The 27,802-nt window shown below is 37.7% G+C and overlaps 1 protein-coding gene across 1 annotated transcript in view; it reads right to left on the bottom strand.

Annotated features, from left to right (window-relative positions):
- Positions 1-1,145: 1,145 nt before the first annotated feature.
- The window catches only part of LOC140244322 (5-hydroxytryptamine receptor 1F-like), a 76,923-nt gene continuing 50,266 nt past the window's right edge, over positions 1,146-27,802 (bottom strand). Inside the window, exons 2-6 of the mRNA XM_072323966.1 lie at positions 16,609-16,630; positions 15,465-15,682; positions 5,582-5,603; positions 3,902-4,643; positions 1,146-1,442 (exon numbers count right to left, since the gene is read on the bottom strand). Of these exons, the coding sequence (XP_072180067.1) occupies positions 1,146-1,442; positions 3,902-4,643; positions 5,582-5,603; positions 15,465-15,682; positions 16,609-16,630 (1,301 nt within the window). The remainder of the gene's footprint in view (positions 1,443-3,901; positions 4,644-5,581; positions 5,604-15,464; positions 15,683-16,608; positions 16,631-27,802) is intronic.

Below are 27,802 nucleotides of genomic sequence, written 5' to 3'. Positions count from 1 at the left end.
TTGTGACGAATTATGCCTGACCATAGCAACATCATACGCCCAAAAGATACATCACCATGAATAGCAGAATATCAACGCCATTTGACAATTCACATATAAACATCATTTGGGTTTACGCAGCGTGAAGCGTGTCGATACTTGTGAAGACTTGATTATAACACCTTTTCAATATAACTTCTACGACTGCAAATAACACTGTTGTTTTATGACTCATTATTATCTCTTTATTTTTCTATGGCGTCCGATCTAATTTCGTTGACACTTAAATCACTGTGCTTTTCTTTTTCTTTTTTTTTAAGTTTTTGATTAATGTAAATTTGAACAAATAGTGCATTTTCAATTTTAAGTGTATAATGTATTGTCCACGAAGAGAGAAAGCGGAGAGACACGCAGTTGTACTGAATATTTGCAATGGACACAGACTATAAGACCAGTGGGATGATTTATTAGACGTGCTGAAAGAAAGTATCATTTATGTACTGTTGCACTGCTTTCGCCTAAAGATATGAATTCCCAAGTCACTTGGCAGCCATTGTCAAAGACCGTATAACTGTTTAATTGAAGTTGATTTGAAATGTTTCACCAAAATATAACAATCTCATAGGTTATTGTTATTTTCCAAAATATTTATCAATTTGCATTTGATTCATTCGTTTATGCCTTGATATAATTATGCATATTATTGTTCAGTATTGTGTTGTCGTTGATAACGACTGTATTGTTTTAATGTATCATCGCCATTTCGTTAGGGTTGTCTACATGTTGTTGTTTTTTGTTTGTTTGTTGTTGTTGGTTTTTTTGGTGTGTGTGTGTGTGTGATGAGTGTGCTGAATTACATTGCATTGTGTTGCATTGTGTAAACGGGCATGGAAACTAAATTTCCACAAATGGATCAATAAAGATGATTAAAGCATTGAAATATGTGAAATATGAAATCGTCACCCTCCAGTTGCCAAGCTTAATAATCTCCTTTCTTTTCGTAATATAGGAATTATAGAACGAAGTAAGAACGCTTGAAGTACAATGTGAAATTTAATCAAGTGAAAGGAGTACAAGAATAGACTGTGCAGGCCTATCATTCTCAAATACAGATTATTATTCTTATCGATATTGATATTAGTAACATATTATCTAACTTCATCATGTTATTTGATATAACGCCATGGACAGCAGAACAGCTTCACAATTGTCGTGCGGAACAGGGGTTGAGCGGCTGCATAGCTGACAGGGTTCAAGAAGCTGTTGGTGTAGCGCATGAGAGAGGTGAAGAAAAGAGCTGGGGGAGGGATCTTCCCGCCAAACAGCAGGGATTGGTCCAGTGTGGTGACCAGCAGAAAGACGATGTGTGGTATCCAGGCAACCAGGAAAGAGATGATGATGAAGGTCAGGGTACGGGTTGCCTTGCGAGTTGTAGAGCGTGATTCTCGGTCTTGAGCTTTTTCCTGCTAAAGATAAAAGAAAATCAAGAAAAGGAGAGCGACAGAGTTGAAGAGGTTGCAGTTCGTTATTCCGAGAGTTCAATAATCCGAAAGTGAAGTTCAAGTTCAAGTTATCTATACATTCTGATGAGCTTTTCACTGCTATTTGGCTGAAGGCCAAATGCCGCGTCATTATGTGTTTCTTTGTCTGGTCAAAGCTCGAGAAAGAAAAAAAAAATCCGTCAATTGCGGTGTTCCTCAACGCAGTCTACTGGGACTCTTTTGTTTACAACGTTCATAAATGATATGAAAAATGTCTCTAAAGTTTTACCTTTCTTGTTGATTGCAGATGACTCAAACGTATTTTTTGTTCACATCCAGATTCCCACACCTTGCTGGAAACCTTAAATTCAGAACTTCAAAAGTTGCTCCATTGGATAAGATCAAAGAAAGTGTCTTTGAAACTTCTTAAGACTAAGTGTATGTCATTTAGTAATTCTTTGAACATGTTGAATAGTTATAGTTTATATTATGATACTGTTACTGATGTAGTTTTATCAACGAAGTTCTTAGGATTGACAATTGACAATAAGATTTTGTGGAAGACACATATTAATGATATTTGTCATACAATATCTTGTGACAATGGTGTCATAAACAAAGTTAAGTTTTATTTTCCAACCCCATCCTTTTAATGTCAATTTCAACCTTGATTCGGAGCATGCCTTATCTTAATTTCGATACCATAGCTTGGGGAAACACTCATTCAATGTATCTTGATAGACTGTTACGTCTCCATAAAAAAACAAAAACAAAAAAACCCTTCGTATAATTCGCAATGTAGTGTGTATCGTGGAGATCTCATACTGACGTTTTATTGATTGACAATACGATTTTAAAGGTAGGGGATACCTTTTACAGAACTCCCAAAATGCAGCAAAACATTAAATATGAACCTCAGGGGACTTGTTTAGGCCACTGCTTAGAAATTTGGAAGTCAACAGTTATCTACAATTTGAACAACGCACAAAACTCAACTACTCAGTAGTTCTGTGTGTCAGCCACACTTAAGCCTTTTTGTTGCAGTCTTCTGTATTTTTTTTATCTATAAACACAAATCTAAAAGTATAAGAGCTTATGTAATAAGTAACATGAGTGAGTGGCAATAATGTATATAGAAATGTTTGTAAGTTTTGATGAACTTTATTCACAAAATATACATGATGGACACACATGCAGTGCATGGGTCTGCAAAGGTAGCTTAGTGATGTACTGGAATTTATGGTGAGCCCCGAAAAGAATTCAATTCAAAATCTAACGGTCAATAAAAATGTACTAAATGTTACCTTCCACTTTCAATACTTTATGGGAGTTTCTAAAATGATACTCTCTTCAACATACCACTGTGTTTATACAACTCTTCATTTAAGGCATGCAAATGGGATTCCCTAAAGGTCACTGATCTTATCTTTATCATCTTGGTCAATTCATGAAGAAATTCAGTAACAATTTATTACCTCCCACTTTCACTGGCACGTTTGTGAAAAACAACTCCTTCCACAGACACCCAAATTCGTCACTCTAATGAATTTCATTTGCCTTTAACCAGGACCTTATTTGCTCAATACACGTTTATTTTTGTTGGACCAAAATTTTGTACTATACAGCTTAAAAACGTCTACGAGTTTGAATCGCTTTTAAAAAAAATGGATCTAAAGAATATTCTTTTAGATGTTTGCAAAAATTCATTTGAACTTCATCAATAAATACGATTTCTTTTTTTTTTATATTCAAATCAAAAAGAATAAATCTCTGCTGATATCTCAACGATTGTAAAAGTACCTGAGCATTTCATTTCATTTTTTCTTCAACATATTATATGCGTATAGCTCAGTGGCTCCTTTCACCCATTACTTTTTGTCTTCGCGATCGACATTTTTTTTTTCATTGTATTTTCAAACCATGTTATCAGTTCTTCTTTTGCTCTCTCTCTCTCTCTCTCTCTCTCTCTTCTTTCCTATTATCTCTTAAGAAGTACAGCGACTTGGTGATGGGATTTGTCTGGGTGTTTTTCTGGGGCTAGTTAGATTTTAATAATTCTTAGTTCGTGTAATTCGTTTTGTAATTGTAGTTTCATGTACAAAAATAGAAGATCAATTAAATGTATAATTGTTTTACTATGTGTTGGGGGGAATGCACCATATACAAGCATTACTTCTTCAGCATTCCTCGATCCCCATCTCCTGCATTTTCTAACCTTCAGAATGCTTTTTGTGTTTTTTTCTTTTATTTGCTTATGCCTTATCAATGATATATCCTTAAATTGCATTCATCATATTCTGTAGAGCTGACATAAATATATGCACTTATATCTTACGTTAAAAAAAAGTACTTACAAGTTTTGTTGGAGATGGAAAAAATGAATGAATGAATGAACGAATGAAAAGGTATTAATAAGGTTCTTTGCGAAAATAGGAACTTACTTTGACTTCCTTTTCACTTGCACTGGTTGCCTTTGTCGAAGAGTCCTGCTTCGACTTGTCCACCGAGGTTGACTTTGTCTTTTCCGAGCTCTCCCGTGTTTCTTTAGCATCGACCACGCCCACTAACTTGCTTGGAGACTGCTTCTGAGCTGTTTCGGCCGTGTTGTCCTTCCCGAACTGCTGGCGGACGTGACGCGGGCCCAGCGAATGTCGGATCTTCCAGTAAATGCGACTGTACAGGACGGCGATGAGGACCAGGGGCAGTCCGATCGTCAAGGCGATCGGCAGCACCGATGTCCACAGGCGAATCCCGTACCTGGGAACGCAGGCGTCGTTGAACGGATTGTCGGGATCGGCCTGGGTGGCTACGATGTCCCATACGATGGTGTAGGGCAGCCAGAAGGCTAGTGAGATCACCCAAGTGGCGGCATTGGCCAGCAGAGCCTTGCTCTTCCGGCGGGACGTGAAGTGGCCTATCGGATCGAAGGCCGCCCGATGTCGGTCGATGCAAATAACCACGATACCGATGATGGACACGGTGAGCAGGGCGTCGTTCAACCCCAGGTGAGTCTTGCACAGCCAGGTTTCCGGATGATACACGTTGACGATCTGGGCGATGAGCACGAAGCCAACCAACAGGTCTGCCAGAACCAGGTTAATGATGTAGTAGTTGCTATACGTCTGCAGTTGTTTCTCCACCAAGAAGGCGACGAAGGTGGCCACGTTCGATATGATAATGAGACTAATGTAGACAGAGAAAAACACCAAACCACTGAGACTGGGGGGTGGGCGCAGAAGGGGAGGCATGCCGCCCCCTTCGAAATTGGTGTCATTTCCGAATGGAGTCTCGTTTACGGAGAAGGAATATAATGCATAATCGATGCTTTCAGTAGTATTATTCATTGTGATAAAGTAATGATAACTGTAAAAATAAGAGCAAGCGTGTGTCAAAGGAACACACAAAGAGATGGAAAAAAAAACCTCTAATTACTGACACATCCCCTAATCACGACTATCGTATTGCAGATGGGAACCACTGTTTTATACCATAAATCTGGAGAGAAAATTATCCACTGTCACTCTCCTGACTCTTATATTGCCAAGCTGAGAGCAGCGACTTGCGCAGTCTGGTCGACAAAATGAAATGGTAAGAGTCGATTCGAGTCTAATCACTTCTTCATTATCTGTCATTGTTACCAAACTTAAAAAAAAAAAAACAAACAAACAAACAATCACAAGTAATGAGTACCAGGCGCGCCGGAAGCAGTTTTGGATTGGGGGCAAATATTGGAGGGGGCTCACGATAGACCATACATATGTTACAAGTACACATACACACACACACACACACACACACACACACACACACACACACACACACACACACACACACACACACACACACGAACCCACACACACATATACATATATATATATATATATATATATATATATATATATATATATATATATATATGTGTGTGTGTGTGTGTACAATGGTGTACCGTGGGTCGAGACATGGGGGTGGGGGGCACCTTGTGGAAGAGTAATTTTGAGGGTGTGTATGCTTGTGCGTGGGCCAGTTGTGCCTGCCTCTAAATCCGCCAGTGCTTAAAGCTAACATTTTGATATTTACACGATTTTCCATAGCCAAAGGCCTCTAAAAACTGCAGCGGTTACCGTTGAATGCGGTTGAGATAATCTGCTTACACGCAACGAAAAAATGAATGTCTAAACTTATGAGAGTTAGAATTACTAGTCTTAGCTAATAAATTTCCCTATTTGTATTTTATTTATATATATATATATATATATATATATATATATATATATATTCATTTCATTTCATTTATTCTTATCTATTTATTTTTTAATTTTTTTACTTTATTTTATTTATTTTTTTGAGGGGGGCTTTTTTTTGGGGGGGGGGCAAAAATGCGTTTTGCCCCCCCCCCCCACACACACACTTTTTGGATTGGGGGGGGGGGCGGCCCCCCCCCCCCCCCCCACTTCCGGCGCCTATGATGAGTACACTAGTTGTCATCGTATACAGAGGTATAAGCATTCGTACTCTGACACAGAATTAGTTAGCCACCCACGTTACATGTCTGAAGACATCCTGCGAGTAGGCCATATACTACCAATGTTCATTTCAAGTTGAGATATCTTGAATCTAAGTTTTCTCTTCATTGGCAGAATAATTATGCGTCGTCGATAGTTGATCGACGATGTAATAATGTAATCTTTTCACTGCATCGCACCCGACGCAGTTAGGACTCTTTTTTTCAAACAACATGGGCCGAACTGTCGACCAGAAATAGAATGCAAAGTAGGAAACTTTCCAGTTTATTTGTGCATAAACAGAAAGCTTTACTTAAATGTGAATCTGAACTGTTTTAATTTCTTATTCATCTTGATGGACGCCCTTTAAAAGACAAGTCCACCTTCATATACATAAGGATTGAGAGAATGCAACAATATCAGTAGAACATATTAGTGAAAGTTTGAGGAAAATCACAATCCATTCAAAATATATGAATATTTGAAGTTTCTGCAAAGTCACTGTTGGATTAGAAGACTACAATAGTGTATGATGTCATATGCCTATATAAAACGATATAAGGAAAATATAAAGAGAATTCCACAAAATTACATTTTTTTTTAAAATATGCATCCCCTCGACTCGCTATACTGACATAATATTATGTTAAGGGTAATATTATTCCCCCTGCCTTTTGAAAGAGGCACGTCAAGTGTTCTATCATTATGCGAGAAAAGGGAAAATATTTTTTCATATACTTTCCTTGTATCGTTCTGTGCATCACAATCTGTAGTAGTCTTCTCATCCAGCGATGGCGGCACTGAAACTTCACAAATTCATAACTTTTGAACAGATTGTCCAATTTATCCTCATGCATTGCTGCATTCTCTCAGGTCTTTTGTATGATTATGAAGGTGGACTTGTCCTTTAGATAAATTATATTTATTCATAGATAAAAGACAATTTATTACATCTCTGAATACATTGTACATGAACGAAGCCCGGATTAAACTGGAGGAATGCATACATGAGTTAAGGCACTGGATGGCGAGTAATATGTTGATGTTAAATGAGGACAAAACTCAAAGCATTGTTTTCTCATCTAGTAGACTATTACCCCCTACGGGAGATACAAGCATTCGGCTTGGAAACACTACTGTTAATGTATCACACACTGTAAAAAATCTAGGTGTTCGTTTTGACCAGATACTGTCGATGACAGATCATGTCAGTAGAGTGTGCCAGACAGCAAACCTCCATCTGAGAAACATATCTCATGTTCGAAAGTATCTTACAGAAGATGCATGTAACCATGCAGTGCGCTCTCTAGTTCTGAGCAGGCTTGATTATGGAAATTCTCTGCTGGCAAATATGAATGTCAGTGATATGAAAAGACTCCAAAAAGTCCAAAATCGAGCGGCTCGCCTGGTGCTTGGTGGAAAGAGAAGTTCCCCGAGTGCTCCTTTACTGAAGCAGTTACACTGGCTCCCCATCAAAGAGCGTACCGATTTCAAACTAGCCCTTCTTGTCTATAAAGCTTTCGAACGTACATTTTCACATGCTGGATCTGTTGTCTGGAACACTCTACCAAAACAACTCCGCCTATGTGATTCAGAAGAAATGTTTAGAAGGAAACTCAAGACTGAACTATTTCAATTGTAACTACTAAGTTATGCTTTGTGAATGTTGCTCGTTGATGTATGTACAGCGCTATGATCAGGTCCTGTAAAAGCGCTCAATAAGAAATAGTTATTATTATTATCATTATTATTATTATTATTATTATTATTATTATTATTATTATTATTATTATTATTATTATTGTTATTGTTATTATTATTATTATTATTATTATTATTATTATTATTATTATTACATGTATTTCTTTTTTTTCTCCACCTTGCAATATTGTGTACTGACTAAAATTTGATCTGCATTGACGTTATTTCATTTCTGCGTGTAAAGATCACCTTTATCGAAGTCGATGCAAAAAAAAAGTGGAAAATCGATCGATTCATTTATTGAAACTTGTTGTTGTGACCAGGTTGATACATGTATGTACATGCTAAACAGGATGTTTAATGGCTGAAATATGGTTATTCGGGGATTTTTCACATTGTAGTCAGTATACAGTGATTTTTCCTTGAAAAGGAGGTCCTCTCCAGTTTTGCAAATCCATATGAGAGGGAGAGGGAGGTCCCCTGTGGAGTGGTGCGGGAGGGGCCGAGTAGAGGGTGGAAGGATTGTGGGGTTCGGAGGCTTCACGGTTTTCGCATTTCGGGGGACACTTCTATAGGCCGGCCATGTTTTGGGTTTAGATGGGCGGGTTGGTGGGTCGCGCCCCCACGGTTTCTCATGCATTTAAATACAAAAGTTATAATAAGATCTCTTTTTCTTTTTTGTATTTGCTCTGTAAATGTAGGACTTGTTTTAAGATAAAAATAGAAACAAGTGTCTGATTTTGATGTATTTTGATTTAGGAATTGATAATATCTGTATTGACTAAAGGCGGCATTTTTTTCCGAGTTTCAGGTATGGCGTGCATGGGAGATTGGGGAGCGCGGCTCAGAAGGCCCGCGGCCACTCGTCTGAGTATTCACAGGGCTGGTCGGGGGTGTTTTCCGAGGAGTGTGGGGGTTAGGGATGCCATTTTTTCTTATCTCTTCTCCGTTTCAGTCGCTTTGCGGCGTTCTACGGGGAAGGAATGTACCAGCTTATATTCTGCATAAGATGATGTCACAATGAGAACAGACAGGTGTGTGGGTTTTTTTTCTCGCTCTCTCTTCGTTTGTGAGTGAGGGTTGTTAGTTTGTCAGCCATTATGGTGCAATGTACATTATCAATTTTAGCGCGAAGGAATTGGTGAAGGCCTTAGGGAGCTTCTACATGCAAATGAAGATCGATGTTTTATTTGAACATGTTAAACTCGTCTTGAAGGCAATGTTGGTTGCAAAAAGTCATTTTGTTTAAGATTTCATGTGTCATATGTACAATGCTTGAGTTTTGAATACTGATTGCTTGGTAGGTGGGGAGAAGGCTGTGGGGTTAAGAAAAGATGTTCTGGATTATTGTTACTGGGGGTTTTAAGAGGTGGGCATCTGGTTCCGGGCAACTTCGTACTTTTCTGAGGTTAGGTTTGTTTTTGAGACATATTTCAGATATTTTTGATAATGAGTAATACAGATGAATCTGGAAAAGATTCTATAGATTGCAAAATGTATTCACTTAATGTAAAGGGAATTAGAGACAGGGGGAAAAGAGATAGAATTTTTTTGTGGTGTAAAGATAAAGGTGCAGATATTGTTTTTTTACAGGAAACATTTAGTACCAGAGATATAGAGGACAAATGGAGTTCGGTGTGGGAAGGTCCCTGTTATTTTAGTCATGGTTCTAATCACAGTAGAGGGGTGCTTGTGTTAATCTCCCCAAAGGTTGATATTGATGTGTTTCAGGTTTTTCGAGACAATGAAGGTAGATATATATTTATAGATTGTAAGATACAAGGTACCAGATTGGTATTAGGTAATGTTTATTTTCCCACAAGAAATCATGAAAGTGATCAATTGATATTTTGGAAAGAGGTTTGTAAAACTCTTGCTAAAATTAATAAGAAAGGGTATCCGGTGATAGTAGGCGGTGATTTTAATATGATTAGGGATATTGAATTAGATTATTTTGGTTATTCTGTGGATAGGACTCCAAAAAGAATTAATCAAGTAGTTGAGGAATTTATGTCAGAAAATAATTATTTGGATATTTGGAGAATTAGGCATCCTTTGAAAAGGCAATTTACTTATACTCAAAAAAAAAATCCTTTTATGCAAAGTAGACTGGATTATTGGATAATATCTGAAAGTTTGGATGAAGTAAGTATAACATGTGAAATAATTCCATCTGTTGCTCCGGATCATCATGCAATATTTTTGCATTTATATAATAAAACAGGAAATAGATGGGAAAAAAGAAGAGGATCATATTGGAAATTTAATAATAGTCTTTGTGAAAATCAGGTATATGTATTAGAGATGAAAAAGGAAATCATTAAATTAAAAAATGAATTAAGTATGGAAATACAAGATAAAAGGTTATTATGGGATTTTATGAAGATGAAGATTCGAAGTTTTACACAAAAATTTTCTAAAAGATTAGCAAAAGAAAAGAGAATGTTAAGAAAGCGATTGGAAAAAGAAGGACGGGATTTAGAACAGAAGCTTGTGAATGATATGAGTGAAGAGATTTTGGAAAGACTGGAAAATACAAAAAAGGAATTAAGGGAATCCAGGGGCGGATCCAGGGAGGACCACAACCGGCGCACGCCCCCCCTTTATTTTTTGTTGAAACAAAAGAAATAAAAAGAAAAAAATGGGGGGAGGGGTGCGTGCGCCCCCCCTTTATTTTTGTAAACACGCCCCCTCTTTACGAAATTCCTGGATCCGCCCCTGGAATCATATGATTATGTAAATGAAGGTATAAAGATTCGATCACGAGCCTCGTGGTATGAAAGTGGAGAAAGGGATTCACGATATTTTAATCAGTCAATGCAAAGGAATAAAAAGAGAAGTACAACGTATTATCAAGAAATTGAAGATATCGGAGGGTGTCATTTGTAGTGATGAAAAAATTATAGTGGAAGAAATCGGGAATTTTTATAGTAGATTGTATAGTACATTAGATACAAAGAATATAGAAGACTGGAACGTACGTTTTTTTCAAGATTTACCAAAATTAAAGGAGGAATCTCGAGAATATTGTGAAGGTTTGATAAGTAATGAAGAGTGTATAGAGATATTAAAAGAATTAAAATTAAATAAATCGCCGGGGAACGATGGTCTGACAACTGAATTTTATAATATATTTTGGCCGGAGATTGGAGGAGTAGTAAGAGAAGCCTTAAATGAGGCATACAAATAAGGGGAAATGTCATCTTCACAGAAGGAAGCAGTAATTAAGTTAATTGCTAAGGATGGGAAAGATCCTTTTTTATTGAAGAATTATAGACCGATATCTCTTCTTAATGTAGATTATAAGATTTTAACAAAGATTTTAGCTAAACGGATAAAGGAAATTTTGAATGAAGTTATTTTGGGAGATCAAGTAGGTTATATTGAGGGAAGAAATATTGGGGAAGCCATTCGAATCATAGATGATATGATATTTCATACATCTCATTATAATTTACCAGGGTTTTTATTGGCTATAGATTTTGAAAAGGCTTTTGATTCTATTTCTCATCAATTTCTTCTGAAGGTTTTGCTTTCTTTTGGATTTGGCCCGTCATTTCAAAAGTGGGTACAAGTTTTGTATACAAATGCTTTGAGTTGTGTTTTGAATAAGGGGGTTTCTACCGGTTATTTTAAAGTGGAGAGAGGTGTTCGACAGGGTGACCCACTGTCTCCTTATTTATTTATTTTATGCATGGAAATAATGGCGCATAGATTACGAAGGGATAATTCTGTACAAGGAATAAAGTTTGGAGAGGAGGAAATTAAATTAGTTTTATATGCAGATGATATGACTATTTTTATACGTAATGAGAAATCAATTTATAGGTTAAAGATGTTGTTTGAAGAATTAGAAAAAATGTCGGGATTAAAGGTAAATATGGATAAGACTAAAGTATTAAGATTGGGATTATATCAGCATTTGAAATTAGATACTAGTTTTGGAGAAACAGTTGATTTTGTGAAGATACTTGGGGTTTTCTTTTCTTTAGACGAGGGAATAAAAGAAAATATGATTAAAAGAGATTTTGAGTAAGATAAAAGTTCTTTTGAATTTCTGGAAACAAAGAGATCTAACTTTGATGGGAAAGATTCAATTACTCAAAGTACATATTTATTCAAAAGTTATATATCGAGCTTCTCTCACTCCAGTTCCTAGGTGGGTTTTTGATTCTTTAGACAAATTGGTTTTTGATTTTATATGGAAAAGAAAAAGAGATAAAATTAAAAAAGATATATTGTTTTCAGATTATAGACAAGGTGGGTTAAAAATGATGAATTTTGTTGATTTAGTTAAAGCACAACGAGTTATGTGGGTTAAGAAACTTCTTAAGATGAAAATATGAAATGGAAGCAATATTTTAATTTTGTTACGAGAGATATAGGAGAAGAATTTATATTTTTGTGTGATTATTTACCAGCGCTGTTGAAAGTGAGAGCTCCATTATTTTATAGGGATTTATTAGAAGTGTGGGTACAAACGAAACAAATGAGAAGTAATGTTAGTAGTAGTTTGTATAGTGGTAATGTTATAATATTTAATAATAAATATATACGATTGAATAGAAATTGTATATATGATGAAAGTATGTATAAAAATGGAGTTTATAGATTAAAACATATATTAGGAAATAATGGTGAATTGAAATGTGATAGATATTTTAGAGATTTAGGTCTAGGAGTTAAAGATATTTTTTTGTTAAGATGTATTTATGAAAATATACCGATGGGTTGGAGGAGAAATATGAAAGAAAAAGAAAAAGATATTTTGGAAACTGATTTTATTATAGGAGGGAAAACAATCGCCATTAGCAATTTAAGATCAAAACAAATGTATTTGCAATTTCTTAAGGAAAAAGAAAGTGCAGTATTGATTTTTGATAGAATTAATCAAAATTATGGGTTTTCTGTCAAGGAGATACAAAATATATTTTTAAGGCCAAGACAATGTACATTAAATAGCCGATTAAGAGAGTTTCAGTTTAAACTGATGCATGGTATTGTTTATACAAATCACCATCTTTTCAGGTTTGGTTTTACTGCAAGTAATTTATGCTCTTTTTGTGAAAAAGAAGAAGAAACATACAAACACTTATTTTATATTTGTGAGCATGTGAAATTACTCTGGGAATCATGTGAAGAAATGATAGAGAATGTTGAATTTAAAAATTGTACTTGGGAAGAAATTCTGTTTGGGTGGAAGGAGGATAATAGGGGAAAACATCAGTTGTTAAATCACATTTTAATTTTGGTTAAATATTTGATTTTTAAAAGCAGAGAATATAGAAAGCCGCCTACATATCGTGAAATAAAAAATAATATTTTAGAGGATAGATTTGAGGAAAAGAAATTAGCATCAATGAAGGGAACTTTAACCATTCATTTTAGTAAATGGGAAAATTTGAAAATAAGTATGGAAGGACCCGGAGCCAGATGTCCACGGGGAAGGGGGGAAGGGAGGGGAAGGGCAGAGGGGAGAGGGAGGGGGGAGGGGGAGGGGGAGGGGGGTGATTAACGGGAATATCGATTCCATTTGGTTGTATATCGATTTTATTTGGGTGCATATTGATGTGTTAAATATTTCTTTGTATGAAGCACCGTTACGCTGAAAGTACAGCTCCATTTAATATAAATACTTTTTTTTTATATTTCTTTTTTATGAATGCGCTGTCATGTTGAAAGGACAGATCCATTTGATTTTAATGAGAGCAAGTAAGCAGTGTATGTTGTTGTTTTTTTTTTTCTCGGTGAATTGTATTTCCTTTGCTAATGCACTGTTCCTGCTGAAAGTACAGCTTGGTTTGATTTCATTATAATTGTGTTTTGTTAAATCGTGAATTCTGTAATACATATGATTCGATTTATCATGAAATTGTATTGAATATGGAATCAATAAAAGACTATGGAAAAAAAAAAACTTGTATTTGCAATATACATGTACATACATTTCGCGTTGAGGTGGTTAAATCCCCGATATTCCTCTCGTTTTAGCGAATGAGACCTGCCGACTTGTAGACAGATAGTATAATACTGTATACGGTACACATTGTACTGACGTGACAATATCATGGTATACAGATAAAGCTCTGTCGAGCGACATCTCTCGGTAATGTTGCTACTTTTGTCGTTTTTGTCGAGCCCACCGGAGGGGCGGGGAGACTCGGGATCGCCTGCGGCGTCTGTCCGTCCGTCGTCTGTCCGTCCGTCCGTCGTCCGTCCGTAGCACTACAAAAACTTGAATAACTCTCTACTGAGGACTGCAATTTCATTCAAACTTGGAGGAAAGTTACACATTTTACCAAACATGAAGCACACCGCAGTAGAGAGTTATTCAAGTTTTTGTAGCGTTACGGACGGACGACGGACCGACGGACGGACGACGGACGGACAGACGCCGCAGGCGATCCCTTAGTCTCCCCGCACCTCCGGTGGGCTCGACAACAATGCTATTCATTTCTGTGCATGACTGATAGTAATCGTGCACGGCAGGGCTGCGGAACGAAAATTCGAACAAGAAATGAGCTAAAGTTACTTGATGCCCATATCTGGGGTTCTCTTATTTTCTTAAATTGCAAACTGAAATATTCTATGAAATTAATGTAAAAGGTATATTCTAGACAAATTTCAAACTTATTTTTTGTGTGTAAGAAAGCGAGTGGGAAGCTATGCTTGTGCGTGTTGGATGTACGTGTGTCTATTATATACATGTTTGTTTTTTTCTTCACTAAATTTTGTTTTATATTCGTGGCATTTTTGACCCACGGTCGATGATGACCAAAATCTGTCACTCGTCTATATACCTCAAAACTTAAATTTAATCCCGTCCTTCCTAGAAATGCATCCTCCGCCCCCTAATTCCTATCTTCTGTTTGTGCGCATGATCGGAAGTGATGTGTGGTTTGTTTTTATTTTTTGTTTTTTTCCATATTGTGATGTTCCAATTTTATACAACTGCAGACGAATTCCATATTATACAAAATAAATGTACTTCTTTATAAGTGCATGCGGGTTACGTAATCGCGAGCAGCACGTTCGGACCACGTTCGTTTACGCACCCCGTTAGGCCTTAACATGTTGTTTTGTTTTGTCCTGCTTTGTTCTGTTATTCCTTTTTTTTATTTTATAATTTTTTTAATTTAATATCGATACATCGGATCCGTAGACTGCAGCAGGTTTGGGCGCGATTTAACCCCTCTAACGGATCGGAGGGGAATCTCTTGAGAGTGAAATCTGATCACCGTGCGCAGGGGCAGATTGTACTATAAAGAGGCAACCCCAGAAAAAAAAAGGCTAACCGTTCACTGACGCCAGACCTGAGGATCTCTCGTGAAAACCATAGCCAAAAAAAAACAACAAACAAACAAACAAACAAACAAACAAACAAGCAAACAAAACAGTAATAGCTACGATTATACCCGCACATGAATAGCTGACATCAATCATTACTGAGTATATTCGCCACACGAATCGTACACCAAAAGTAACAATAACCACCACTCCCACCATCACTATCACCACAACAACAGCAACAACAACATAACGAAATATTCAAATTATTTGAATTTTTTCACATAAGTTCCTGCATACTTATTTTATAATTTTGTTTTTATTCAAACAAATCAGAACGATTACAAATTTTACAACAGATTTGCACCATCAAAAAATAAATATAAAGAGCAAATTAAAACAATTGCAATAGATTGGACAGACAAAAAAAGTTCCTGCATAAGTAACTGACGTGGGTTTCTTTTTCCTCGTCCTTCTCCTTCTCTTCTTCGGTCGATGCAAATAACCACGATACCGATGATGGACACGGTGAGCAGGGCGTCGTTCAACCCCAGGTGAGTCTTGCACAGCCAGGTTTCCGGATGATACACGTTGACGATCTGGGCGATGAGCACGAAGCCAACCAACAGGTCTGCCAGAACCAGGTTAATGATGTAGTAGTTGTTATACGTCTGCAGTTGTTTCTCCACCAAGAAGGCGACGAAGGTGGCCACGTTCGATATGATAATGAGACTAATGTAGACAGAGAAAAACACCAAACCACTGAGACTGGGGGGTGGGCGCAGAAGGGGAGGCATGCCGCCCCCTTCGAAATTGGTGTCATTTCCGAATGGAGTCTCGTTTACGGAGAAGGAATATAATGCATAATCGATGCTTTCAGTAGTATTATTCATTGTGATAAAGTAATGATAACTGTAAAAATAAGAGCAAGCGTGTGTCAAAGGAACACACAAAGAGATGGAAAAAAAAACCTCTAATTACTGACACATCCCCTAATCACGACTATCGTATTGCAGATGGGAACCACTGTTTACCATAAATCTGGAGAGAAAATTATCCACTGTCACTCTCCTGACTCTTATATTGCCAAGCTGAGAGCAGCGACTTGCGCAGTCTGGTCGACAAAATGAAATGATAAGAGTCGATTCGAGTCTAATCACTTCTTCATTATCTGTCATTGTTACCAAACTTAAAAAAAAAACAAACAAACAAACAATCACAAGTAATGAGTACCAGGCGCGCCGGAAGCAGTTTTGGATTGGGGGCAAATATTGGAGGGGGCTCACGATAGATCATACATATGTTACAAGTACACATACATACACACACACACACACACACACACACACACACACACACACACACACACACACACACACACACGAACCCACACACACATATACATATATATATATATATATATATATATATATATATATATATATATATATATATGTGTGTGTGTGTGTGTACAATGGTGTACCGTGGGTCGAGACATGGGGGTGGGGGGCACCTTGTGGAAGAGTAATTTTGAGGGTGTGTATGCTTGTGCGTGGGCCAGTTGTGCCTGCCTCTAAATCCGCCAGTGCTTAAAGCTAACATTTTGATATTTACACGATTTTCCATAGCCAAAGGCCTCTAAAAACTGCAGCGGTTACCGTTGAATGCGGTTGAGATAATCTGCTTACACGCAACGAAAAAATGAATGTCTAAACTTATGAGAGTTAGAATTACTAGTCTTAGCTAATAAATTTCCCTATTTGTATTTTATTATATATATATATATATATATATATATATATATTCATTTCATTTCATTTATTCTTATCTATTTATTTTTTAATTTTTTTACTTTATTTTATTTATTTTTTTGAGGGGGGCTTTTTTTTTTGGGGGGGGGGGCAAAAATGCGTTTTGCCCCCCCCACACACACTTTTTGGATTGGGGGGGGGGGGGCGGCCCCCCCCCCCCCCCCCACTTCCGGCGCCTATGATGAGTACACTAGTTGTCATCGTATACAGAGGTATAAGCATTCGTACTCTGACACAGAATTAGTTAGCCACCCACGTTACATGTCTGAAGACATCCTGCGATTAGGCCATATACTACCAATGTTCATTTCAAGTTGAGATATCTTGAATCTAAGTTTTCTCTTCATTGGCAGAATAATTATGCGTCGTCGATAGTTGATCGACGATGTAATAATGTAATCTTTTCACTGCATCGCACCCGACGCAGTTAGGACTCTTTTTTTCAAACAACATGGGCCGAACTGTCGACCAGAAATAGAATGCAAAGTAGGAAACTTTCCAGTTTATTTGTGCATAAACAGAAAGCTTTACTTAAATGTGAATCTGAACTGTTTTAATTTCTTATTCATCTTGATGGACGCCCTTTAAAAGACAAGTCCACCTTCATATACATAAGGATTGAGAGAATGCAACAATATCAGTAGAACATATTAGTGAAAGTTTGAGGAAAATCACAATCCATTCAAAATATATGAATATTTGAAGTTTCTGCAAAGTCACTGTTGGATTAGAAGACTACAATAATGTATGATGTCATATGCGTATATAAAACGATATAAGGAAAATATAAAGAGAATTCCACAAAATTACATTTTTTTTTTAAATATGCATCCCCTCGACTCGCTATACTGACATAATATTATGTTAAGGGTAATATTATTCCCCCTGCCTTTTGAAAGAGGCACGTCAAGTGTTCTATCATTATGCGAGAAAAGGGAAAATATTTTTTCATATACTTTCCTTGTATCGTTCTGTGCATCACAATCTGTAGTAGTCTTCTCATCCAGCGATGGCGGCACTGAAACTTCACAAATTCATAACTTTTGAACAGATTGTCCAATTTATCCTCATGCATTGCTGCATTCTCTCAGGTCTTTTGTATGATTATGAAGGTGGACTTGTCCTTTAGATAAATTGTATTTATTCGTAGATAAAAGACAATTTATTACATCTCTGAATACATTGTACATGAACGAAGCCCGGATTAAACTGGAGGAATGCATACATGAGTTAAGGCACTGGATGGCGAGTAATATGTTGATGTTAAATGAGGACAAAACTCAAAGCATTGTTTTCTCATCTAGTAGACTATTACCCCCTACGGGAGATACAAGCATTCGGCTTGGAAACACTACTGTTAATGTATCACACACTGTAAAAAATCTAGGTGTTCGTTTTGACCAGATACTGTCGATGACAGATCATGTCAGTAGAGTGTGCCAGACAGCAAACCTCCATCTGAGAAACATATCTCATGTTCGAAAGTATCTTACAGAAGATGCATGTAACCATGCAGTGCGCTCTCTAGTTCTGAGCAGGCTTGATTATGGAAATTCTCTGCTGGCAAATATGAATGTCAGTGATATGAAAAGACTCCAAAAAGTCCAAAATCGAGCGGCTCGCCTGGTGCTTGGTGGAAAGAGAAGTTCCCCGAGTGCTCCTTTACTGAAGCAGTTACACTGGCTCCCCATCAAAGAGCGTACCGATTTCAAACTAGCCCTTCTTGTCTATAAAGCTTTCGAACGTACATTTTCACATGCTGGATCTGTTGTCTGGAACACTCTACCAAAACAACTCCGCCTATGTGATTCCTTTACTGAAGCAGTTACACTGGCTCCCCATCAAAGAGCGTACCGATTTCAAACTAGCCCTTCTTGTCTATAAAGCTTTCGAACGTACATTTTCACATGCTGGATCTGTTGTCTGGAACACTCTACCAAAACAACTCCGCCTATGTGATTCAGAAGAAATGTTTAGAAGGAAACTCAAGACTGAACTATTTCAATTGTAACTACTAAGTTATGCTTTGTGAATGTTGCTCGTTGATGTATGTACAGCGCTATGATCAGGTCCTGTAAAAGCGCTCAATAAGAAATAGTTAGGTGATACGCTATTAGCGTATCACCTATTGTGATTGTCAAAATCTCTCTTTATTTTTTAGGTGATACGCTATCAGCGTATCACCTATTGTGATTGTCAAAATCTCTCTTTATTTTTTAGGTGATACGCTATCAGCGTATCACCTATTGTGATTGTCAAAATTTCTCTTTTTTTTTATTCTTCTTTCTTTCTGCCACATTTTGTGTCGTCAATATCTCAAGAATGACATTACGAAATAACATGACATTTTCAGTCAACATGTCTCATGACAAAATCTAGCCACAATAAGGTTTTCATGACAGTAACATATCTATGACGTCATCTAGGCGCCATTTTGTGATTTTCGGACTTTGTCACATGATCGATCATAACTTCATAACTAGATGTCATTTCTGTATCATTTTCGGTGGACATGAAGTTCAGGTCACGCTCTATCTTACTTTTTAACGCTAGTTACACAGGTCATCATTAGGCGCGCGTAAGCGCGCGTCAAAATTTTAAAAGGCTCAAAACGACTTCCCAATGGGAAATCTCGAAGTTTCAGACAATTCTAAGCGTTTCAAACATTTTCTCGCGTGCGCGTCCGTCCGCGCAATTTCGCGCGCAGAGCCCGTAAGCAACATGAAAATGCAATTTTTTTGACTGATTTGGATTCCTTATACTTTGAGTAACAATATCCATTGATTTCCGATCGATTTCGACCTATAACAAAGGAATGCACTGGCGTCAAAGTTGAAATTCCGCGTGCGCGTCTTTCTGCAAATATAGTGAAAAAACATGTCTTTGTTTATTTCGCCAAAGCTCTTTAAATCGTCCGTTGACCCTATATTTCTATTGCATATTACAAAAGTATATGAATTGGAAATAACATTCCAAGTATCAATATTGCCAGGAAAGCGCGATGACGTCATTATATCGTCATTTTAAATAAAAAAGTGGAATTATTTTTTTTGAGGTACTGTTTCAGACATTCATTTGCTCGTATCTCTGTTGTTTAAGCTCAATATTATCCCAAATTTAGATATGTTGTACTTTGAACATTTGCCTCTCAAGTCCATGTGATGGTTTTGAAATATGATGACGTCATCATACTAGAAATTGTGATTAAAGGTAAAGACTCAAAATCAGACACGTTTACGTGTTATGTCTATGGGAGGTGATTTTTTTTTAAACCATGCATTGACTTGACAACGTTTAAGCACCTTTACCTCATCTGATTTTGCTCCATTTCCTCTGAAACATACGTATGTTGTAGCTGAGACAATAAGCTTTAGTAATCGTGCATTTTATGTTTTAAAATCTCCTCATTAGGTTGATAATTTTGTAGTTTAAAACTGAAAATGAGAATGCAATCTGTACAGAACGATTCCCAATTTTTCTTTGCAACTGTATATTGATCGAATCCACGCTGCCACTTGTGAGAAGTTGAATAGCGCCATCACAAGTCAACTAGTCACGATAGTATAATTATATATTTAAGTTTCGCACTCAATCTTCAGGACAGCCGTGTGGCGTAACCGCTTAGCGCTGGGTGTTCATAACGCCATACCGGAAGGAGAGAAGTTCGACTCCCGCAGGACTTTTCCCGTTCTTTTTTTTTTCTTTTTTTTTCGGCAGGTCAGCTTTACTCCGACGTCATTTATCATATTATTTTATCAAGTGTACGTAACCCATGAACACGGCTGCTCTATTTCCCTTGTTTTGTATTGGAGTTTGGAGATTGGGTTTGCTTCATTAATTTTGTCACACTTAATGTTGTAAATTGCCCCTTGTTACAGTGTCCCGCTTGCCACCTTTCGTTTGCTCTTTCCTTTTCTCTTCATTGGTTATTGTTATACTGTAACAGGATAGGTAGGAACATGTACGTTTAGATAACTGGCAGGAATGGGAGCTGAATTGATTAACTCTAGTCCAGGTGTATGGCGTCTCGCTCATCTCTTTGAAATTCCAGGTTGTTATTGTTTGACCCAATAACGGAGACGTAGACAGGTTTTATGTTGCTATAGAGGTATCTTGTGCCACATGAATGGAAGGCATCACTGTTTAGTAGTAGTAATGAACTTTTTCATGTTGTAAATGATATAAAGATATGAATTTCACATCCAATCTTCGGGACAGCCGTGTGGCTTTATAGTCGCTTAGCGCGCTGCATGGTCATTATGCACTACCTTAGGACGAGATGTTCGAGACCCGCAGGACGCTATTATTTTTTTTTCTCTCTCTTTCTTTGTTTTTCTTTTGGCAGTTCAGCTTCATTCCAATGTCATTACCCCACGACACACAGTCACTCAAGTTCCTTTTTTTTTTTTTTTTTTGTCGGAGGCTGGAGGTTGGATTTGCTTCATTTATCATACGTAATGTTGTAAATTGCCTTTGGTATACAGTGCCCCGCTTGCCACCTTTCGTTTTCTCTTTCCTTTTCTCTACGTTTGTTCCTGTTACACTGCACAAGACAGGTCGGGAAATAATTTACATAACTCAACTGGAGCAGGAATGGCAACTGAATAAATTAACTCTATACCAGGTGTATGGCGTCTAGCTCATCTCTTTGAAATTCCAGATTGTTATTGTTTGACCCAGTAGCGAAATTGTAGACAGGTTTTATGTTGCTATAGAGGTATCTTGTGCCACATGAGTAGAAGGCATCACTGTTTAGTAGTAGTAATGAACTTTTTCATGTCCCTCCATGTCAGTTATAGGGGTTATAGGGGTTGTGTGTCTATCTGCCAAAGAAAAGGAAAACTTATTTTCGTCATGGCTGTTTCTTTATACGTAGCCGTAGGTGATGAGTGTTGTTGGTATCTGAGCAGTGAATAACACAACATCAGGCTGAAATCCCCCTTATATACTCGCTAAGCGTTCAATTGATATTTATCATCTTGATTTATGTAGTCAATCACTGCTAATGGACGGTTACAGAATTATGTTATGACACCTTTCACTGAAAGTTTGTAAAGCAAAGTTTGTGGACAAGGCAAGCAATTGTACATGAATAATACCATTGATTTCAGAGGGAAATTATGGTATACCTAAATTAATGTAAGGGTATCATTGCTTTGGAATTGCTGAGACAATATTATCTTGGCACGAGGGCTTCCACTTCTAATAACTGATCCCTTTGAAGATGTGTCAGTCACGGGTGATCGTCATGATTCACCTTTCACGTAGAAGGTATACGTTCCACACTCTTAGTTCGAGAAGACTTACCATCATACTTCAAATTGTGATTAAAGGTAAAGACTCAAAATCAGACAAGTTGACGTGTTATGTCTATGGAAGGTGATTTTTTTTTAACCATGCATTGACTTGACAACGTTTAAGCACCTTTAATTCAGCTGATTTTGCTCCATTTCCTCTGAAACTTAAGTATGTGGTAGCTCAGACAATAAGCTGCAGTAATCATGCATTTTATTTTTTCAAATCTCATCAGGTTGATAATTTTGCAGCTAAAAACTGAAAATGAGAATGGAATGTGGACAAAACGATTCCTGAATCATCTTTCACATATAAGCTTACGTTCCTCATATTTTCTCGTCAAGACGTACATGGCCGAGAGGATAAATGCGACGTCACAAGAGACGTGAGGTTGCACACGTACGGGTTCGAACCCCATAAGAGCACGAAACAAAATACTTATATCTTTTGCTTTTTTCCTTTTATGGAGTATTCACCTTCGTCCATGTAGAAATCACGTTTTCATGTAAACGTACACACACACACACACACAAACACACACACACACACCCACACAATATCCCTTTGTTTTGTGTTTGAGACCACATAGCTTTGACAGGCAACTTGGACTTGAAATTACAAATGTTAAAGTGAAGATGACTCTTAAAAGACCGCATGGCCATGTTTGATTTTTTGTTGTTTTTTTTTTTGCAATATAAAGACCTATTGGTAAATATTCATTCACATATCCTTTCCAATCAACTTGCTTGGACACGCCGACACCAAACGAAATTTTCAATTAGTTGCATGACAGAAACAATTTCATCTGAATTATGTAGGACTGTATAAAGAATTGGACTTCACGAACATTTCTCAATATTACTTCAAGTCGCTACTTAACATTATTTTCGTTGTCGATCACTGAAAATGAGAATGGAATCTGGTTGAAACGATTCCCGATTTATCTTTGTAACTGTATATTGATCGAATCCACGCGGCCACTCGTGGGAAGTTGAATAGCGCTATCAGTCACTTGACGTATATAGCCAAAAAACTGAATATCAATGTATAGCATACATAGATATATTTAAGTTTCGCACAAGATCTTCGGATCTTCCGTGTGGCAGATTTGCCGCTTAGCACGCTGCGTGTTTATAATGCCCGACCGGAAGGAGAGAAGTTAATCGAGTCCCGCAGGACTTTTTCCTTTTATTTGTTTTCTTTTTTTTTCCTGCAGTTCAGCTTCACTCTGATGTCACGAACACAGCTACTCTATTTCCCTTGTTTTGTATTGGAGTTTGGAGGTTGGGTTTGCTTCATTAATTTTGTCACACGTAATGTTGTAAATTGCCCCTTGAATTAAAACAGTACCCCGCTCGCCACCATTCGTTTTCTCTTTCCTTTTCTCTTCATTTGTTCTTGTTATATGTAGCAGGATATTTAGGAACGTGTACGTTTACATAATTAACAGGAATGGGAACTGAATTAATTAACTCTAGTCCAGGTGCATGGCGTCTCGCTTATCTCTTTGGAATTCCAGGTTGTTATTGTTTGACCAAATGACGGAGTTAAAGACAGGCAGGGAAGGAAGTGACGTGATATTGCTTCATAATGAGGAATTTCGGGCAACACCTTTCCAAGTGTAGTGATTATGACGGGGTTCTCTGTCGTTTATTTTCGTCATGGTTGTTTCACTAGTTCAGCCATGGGTGACATATGTTGTTGGCATCTGGGAGAATAGAACAGATCTGTACCAAACTGGGATAGCCCTATAAGCAATGTGGTAAGCGTTCAATTTTTTGCATTATCTTTCTTCTTTAAAGTCGGTCACTACTGATCGAAATACACAATATAATATGACACGTTCTACTGGTAGTTTAGGAAAAGGGAGTTAATGCACGATGCAATGATAAATGTGCTACCATTGATTTTAGAGACGTCATTGTGGTGTGGTACTGGTGATGGTAAGGGAACCATAGATTGCTTTTAAAGTAATGAGACAATCATTGGACCTTTGCATCAAGACCGTATTCCCATCTAGAATATAATGCATGTTCGTGCGGCGTTGTTTTTTTTTTTTTTAATCCTGACGTGGGCATTTTCTTTTTCTTGTTTTTAATTCAAGAATGTTATATCTAAATTTGTTTCTTTCCCCTAACATTTTTTTTTTGTTGAATATAAAGTTGGACGTTCCGTGACCGAATAGAAAAGCAGCGATTTAGTTACAGTTTCAATGCATCTTGTTTACCATCTTCTCATACATTAAATTGATGGTTTTTATATTTGACATGGTCTGTCTATTTGCCAGTTTATGCTTATAAAACACTGCTATAACAACTAATACATTTGCTTCACTTGTCACACGCAATTATATGGATTGCAGTTGTGCTTGCAGTTTTCCTTTTGCCACCTCTCGTTTTTCTCTCCCCCCTTCCCTCACTTTGGTTTTGTTATACTGCAGATGGGAATGAGTACAATAACATAACCCAACTTGAGGTAGGAATGAGAACTGAATAAATTAACTCTAGGCCAGGTGTATATAGCGTCTCGCTCATATCTTTGAAATTTCAGGTTTTCATTGTTCGACCAACGGAGTTGAAGACAGGCTTTATGTTGCTATAGAGGTATCTCGCGCCACACGAATGGAATGCATACGCTGTTTAGTATTAGTAATGAACTTTTTCATGTCCATCCCTGCCAATAAAAGTGTGTTTGACGAGGTTCTGTGTCATTCTGCCTACGAGAAAACAAAGTTTTATTTTCGCCATGGCTGTTTCGCTATGCGTAGCCGTGGGTGATGGATGTTGTTTGCATGTGGGCAGTAAAGAACCGAGTATCATGCTATAATACCCCCCCCCCCCCGTTAGGTTCTAAGCGTTCAATACGATGATATATCTTTCTTCTTTATTATATCAATCACTGCCGATGGAATTACAGAATTATGTTATTACACGTTTCACTCAAAGCTTAAAAAACAAAGTTTATGCACGATACAAGTAATGGTGCATGAGTCCTATAGACCATTGATTTTATGTGAGAAATTATGATATGCCTCTAGTAGGGGTGTCATTGATTAGGAATTAATGAAACGATTAAGCACTCCTTCCATTTCTAACTGTCCCCTTTGAATGTGTGTCGATCACGTGAGATCGTCATAAATTATCATCCACGTATAAGCTTACGTTCAAAGTGTACTCTTAGTTAGAGGAGACCTATAGTTACATGGTTAAAGGCGATGTCTCTTTCGCTGGAGCCGTACGTTTGGCCCATTTTTCTTTTGCCCTTTTCTCTTTAATTGAGGTATCACTTTCGTCCAGGATAAATCACATTCTCATGTAAACAGACTCACTTGCTCTATATCCCTTGTTTTGTATCGGAGGCTTCATTGGTTTTAATGCTGGTAAATCTCACAGGCTTGTATATAGCTGAAAGAGATCTCTGAACTGATCATTGTAATAGCAAGATTAGAGGGAGTCATATTGGTTATGTAAATAATGGTCAAAGGTCATGTTTCAAAAGGCCACTATTAATGCCAGGATGGTTATAAACACTTAATTGTCATGTTTTATTTGTACGTGCCGAGGATCACTTGGACCCCGTTTACAGTGCGAGGCTCGGCCGCGGCTCGGCCGCGCCGAGCCCACCTTCATTTCGGTGTAAACGCGCAAAAGGCCAAATGCGGGGCCAAAATTGGCCTCGCATTAGGCCACGCTCTGGAGGTGGTCTCGGCCGCGGTCGAGCCGCGGTCGCGCCCGGCCTTTTTCGCAGTGTAAGCGCAAACTGGGTTAAATGCGCGGCCAATTTTAGTCTGGCTTCCAAACCCTCGCCTGTACTATTTCGCTATTCAGGATATTAACCACTTCAACGTCGAAAACTAGGATAGTTTAAGGTGGTTTTGTCCTCCAAAGGTTTTTCTCCTTCGGCAAAGGCCTTTGCCCGAACGGCGCCATCGTTGCCACGGAATTCAGTTGGCAAAGGATCTGAAAACCAGACAATACCAAATTGCGTTTGTTTAAAAGTAGACCGCCACTACGACAAAATATTGAAAGGTTTGAATCAAAAGTGCGGCCGAGCCCGGCAGTGTAAACGGACTAAATTGCGGGGCTCGGCCTCGCAATTGAGGTTGGCCTTGGCCGCGGCTCGGCCGCGGCTCGGCCCAGCCCCGCACCGTAAACGGGGTCTAAGTTTATGCACTGTACGTACTCAAAAAGTCCGTAAATCGACTTAGTCGCACACGCACAGAATTTCCACTTAGTTTGTGTGACAGAAAAACAAATGTGATCTGAATAATGTAGGCCCAAAAAAGTTCAACGAAGTATCTCATTATAACTTCAATGTGCTATATTACATTCTTTTCTTTGTCGATCACGGATGACCGACATCTGATGACCCCAAGCGTATCACCTAACTCGTCTTCAGTGTGACGAGTTTCATATCTCGTTTTTATTCTTCTTTCTTTCTGGACAATTTTGTGTCGTCAATATCTCAACAATGACATTACGGAATGACATGAAATTTTCAGTCAACATGTCTCATAACAATATCTAGCCACAATAAGGTTTTCATGACAGTAACATAGCTATGACGTCATGTAGGCGCCATTTTGTGATTTTCGGACCTTGTCACATGATCGATCATAACTTCATAACTAGATGTCATTTCTGCATCATTTTCGATGGACAAAAAGTTCAGGTCACGTTCTATCTTACTTTTTAACGCTAGTTACCCAGGTCTTCATTACGCGCGCGTACGGGCGCGTCAAAATTTTAAAAGGCTCAAAACGACTTCCCAATGGGAAATCTCGAAGTTTCAGACAATTTTAAGCGTTTCAAACATTTTCTCGCGTGCGCGTCCGTCCGCGCAATTTCGCGCGCAGAGGGCGTAACCAACATGAAAATGCAATTTTTTTGACTGATTTGGATTCCTGATACTTTGAGTAACAATATCCACTGATTTCCGATCGATGTTGACCTATAACAAAGGAATGCACTGGCGTCAAAGTTGAAATTCCGCGCGCGCGTCTTTCTGCAAATATAGTGAAAAAACATGTCTTTGTTTATTTCGCCATAGCTCCTTAAATCGTCCGTTGACCCGATATTTCTATTGCATATTACAAAAGCATATGAATTGTAAATAACATTCCTAGTATCAATATTGCCAGGAAAACGCGATGAAGTGATCATATCGTCATTTTGAATAAAAAAAGTGGAATTGATTTTTTTGAGGTACTGTTTCTGACATTCATTTGCTCGTATCTCTGTTGTTTAAGCTCAATATTATCCCAAATTCACATATGTTGTCCTTTAAACATTTGCCTTTCAAGTCCATGTCATGGTTTTGAAATTTGATGACGTCATCATACTTTAAATTGTGATTAAAAGTAAAGATGCAAAATCGGACAAGTTTACGTGTTATGTCTATGGGAGGTGATTTTTTTTAAAAGCATGCATTGACTTAACAACGTTTAAGCACCTTTATCTCATCTGATTTTGCTTCATTTCCTCTGAAACATACATATGTTGTAGCTGACACAATAAGCTTTAGTAATCATGCATTTTATGTTTTCAAATCTCCTCATCAGGCTGATAATTTTGTTGTTTAAAACTGAAAATGAGAATGCAATCTGTATGGAACGATTCCCAATTTTTTTTTGCAACTATACATTGATCGAATCCACACTGCCACTTGTAGAAAGTTGAATAGCGCCATCACAAGGCAACAAACTCGCGATGGTATTTAAATTTAAGTTTTGCACTCGGTCTTCAGG

The sequence above is a fragment of the Diadema setosum genome, chromosome 21, assembly GCF_964275005.1.
Source record: "Diadema setosum chromosome 21, eeDiaSeto1, whole genome shotgun sequence".
Taxonomy (NCBI): Eukaryota; Metazoa; Echinodermata; class Echinoidea; order Diadematoida; family Diadematidae; genus Diadema; species Diadema setosum.
Note: the sequence above shows the minus strand (reverse complement) of the source record. Positions and strands in the feature narration are given on the sequence as shown.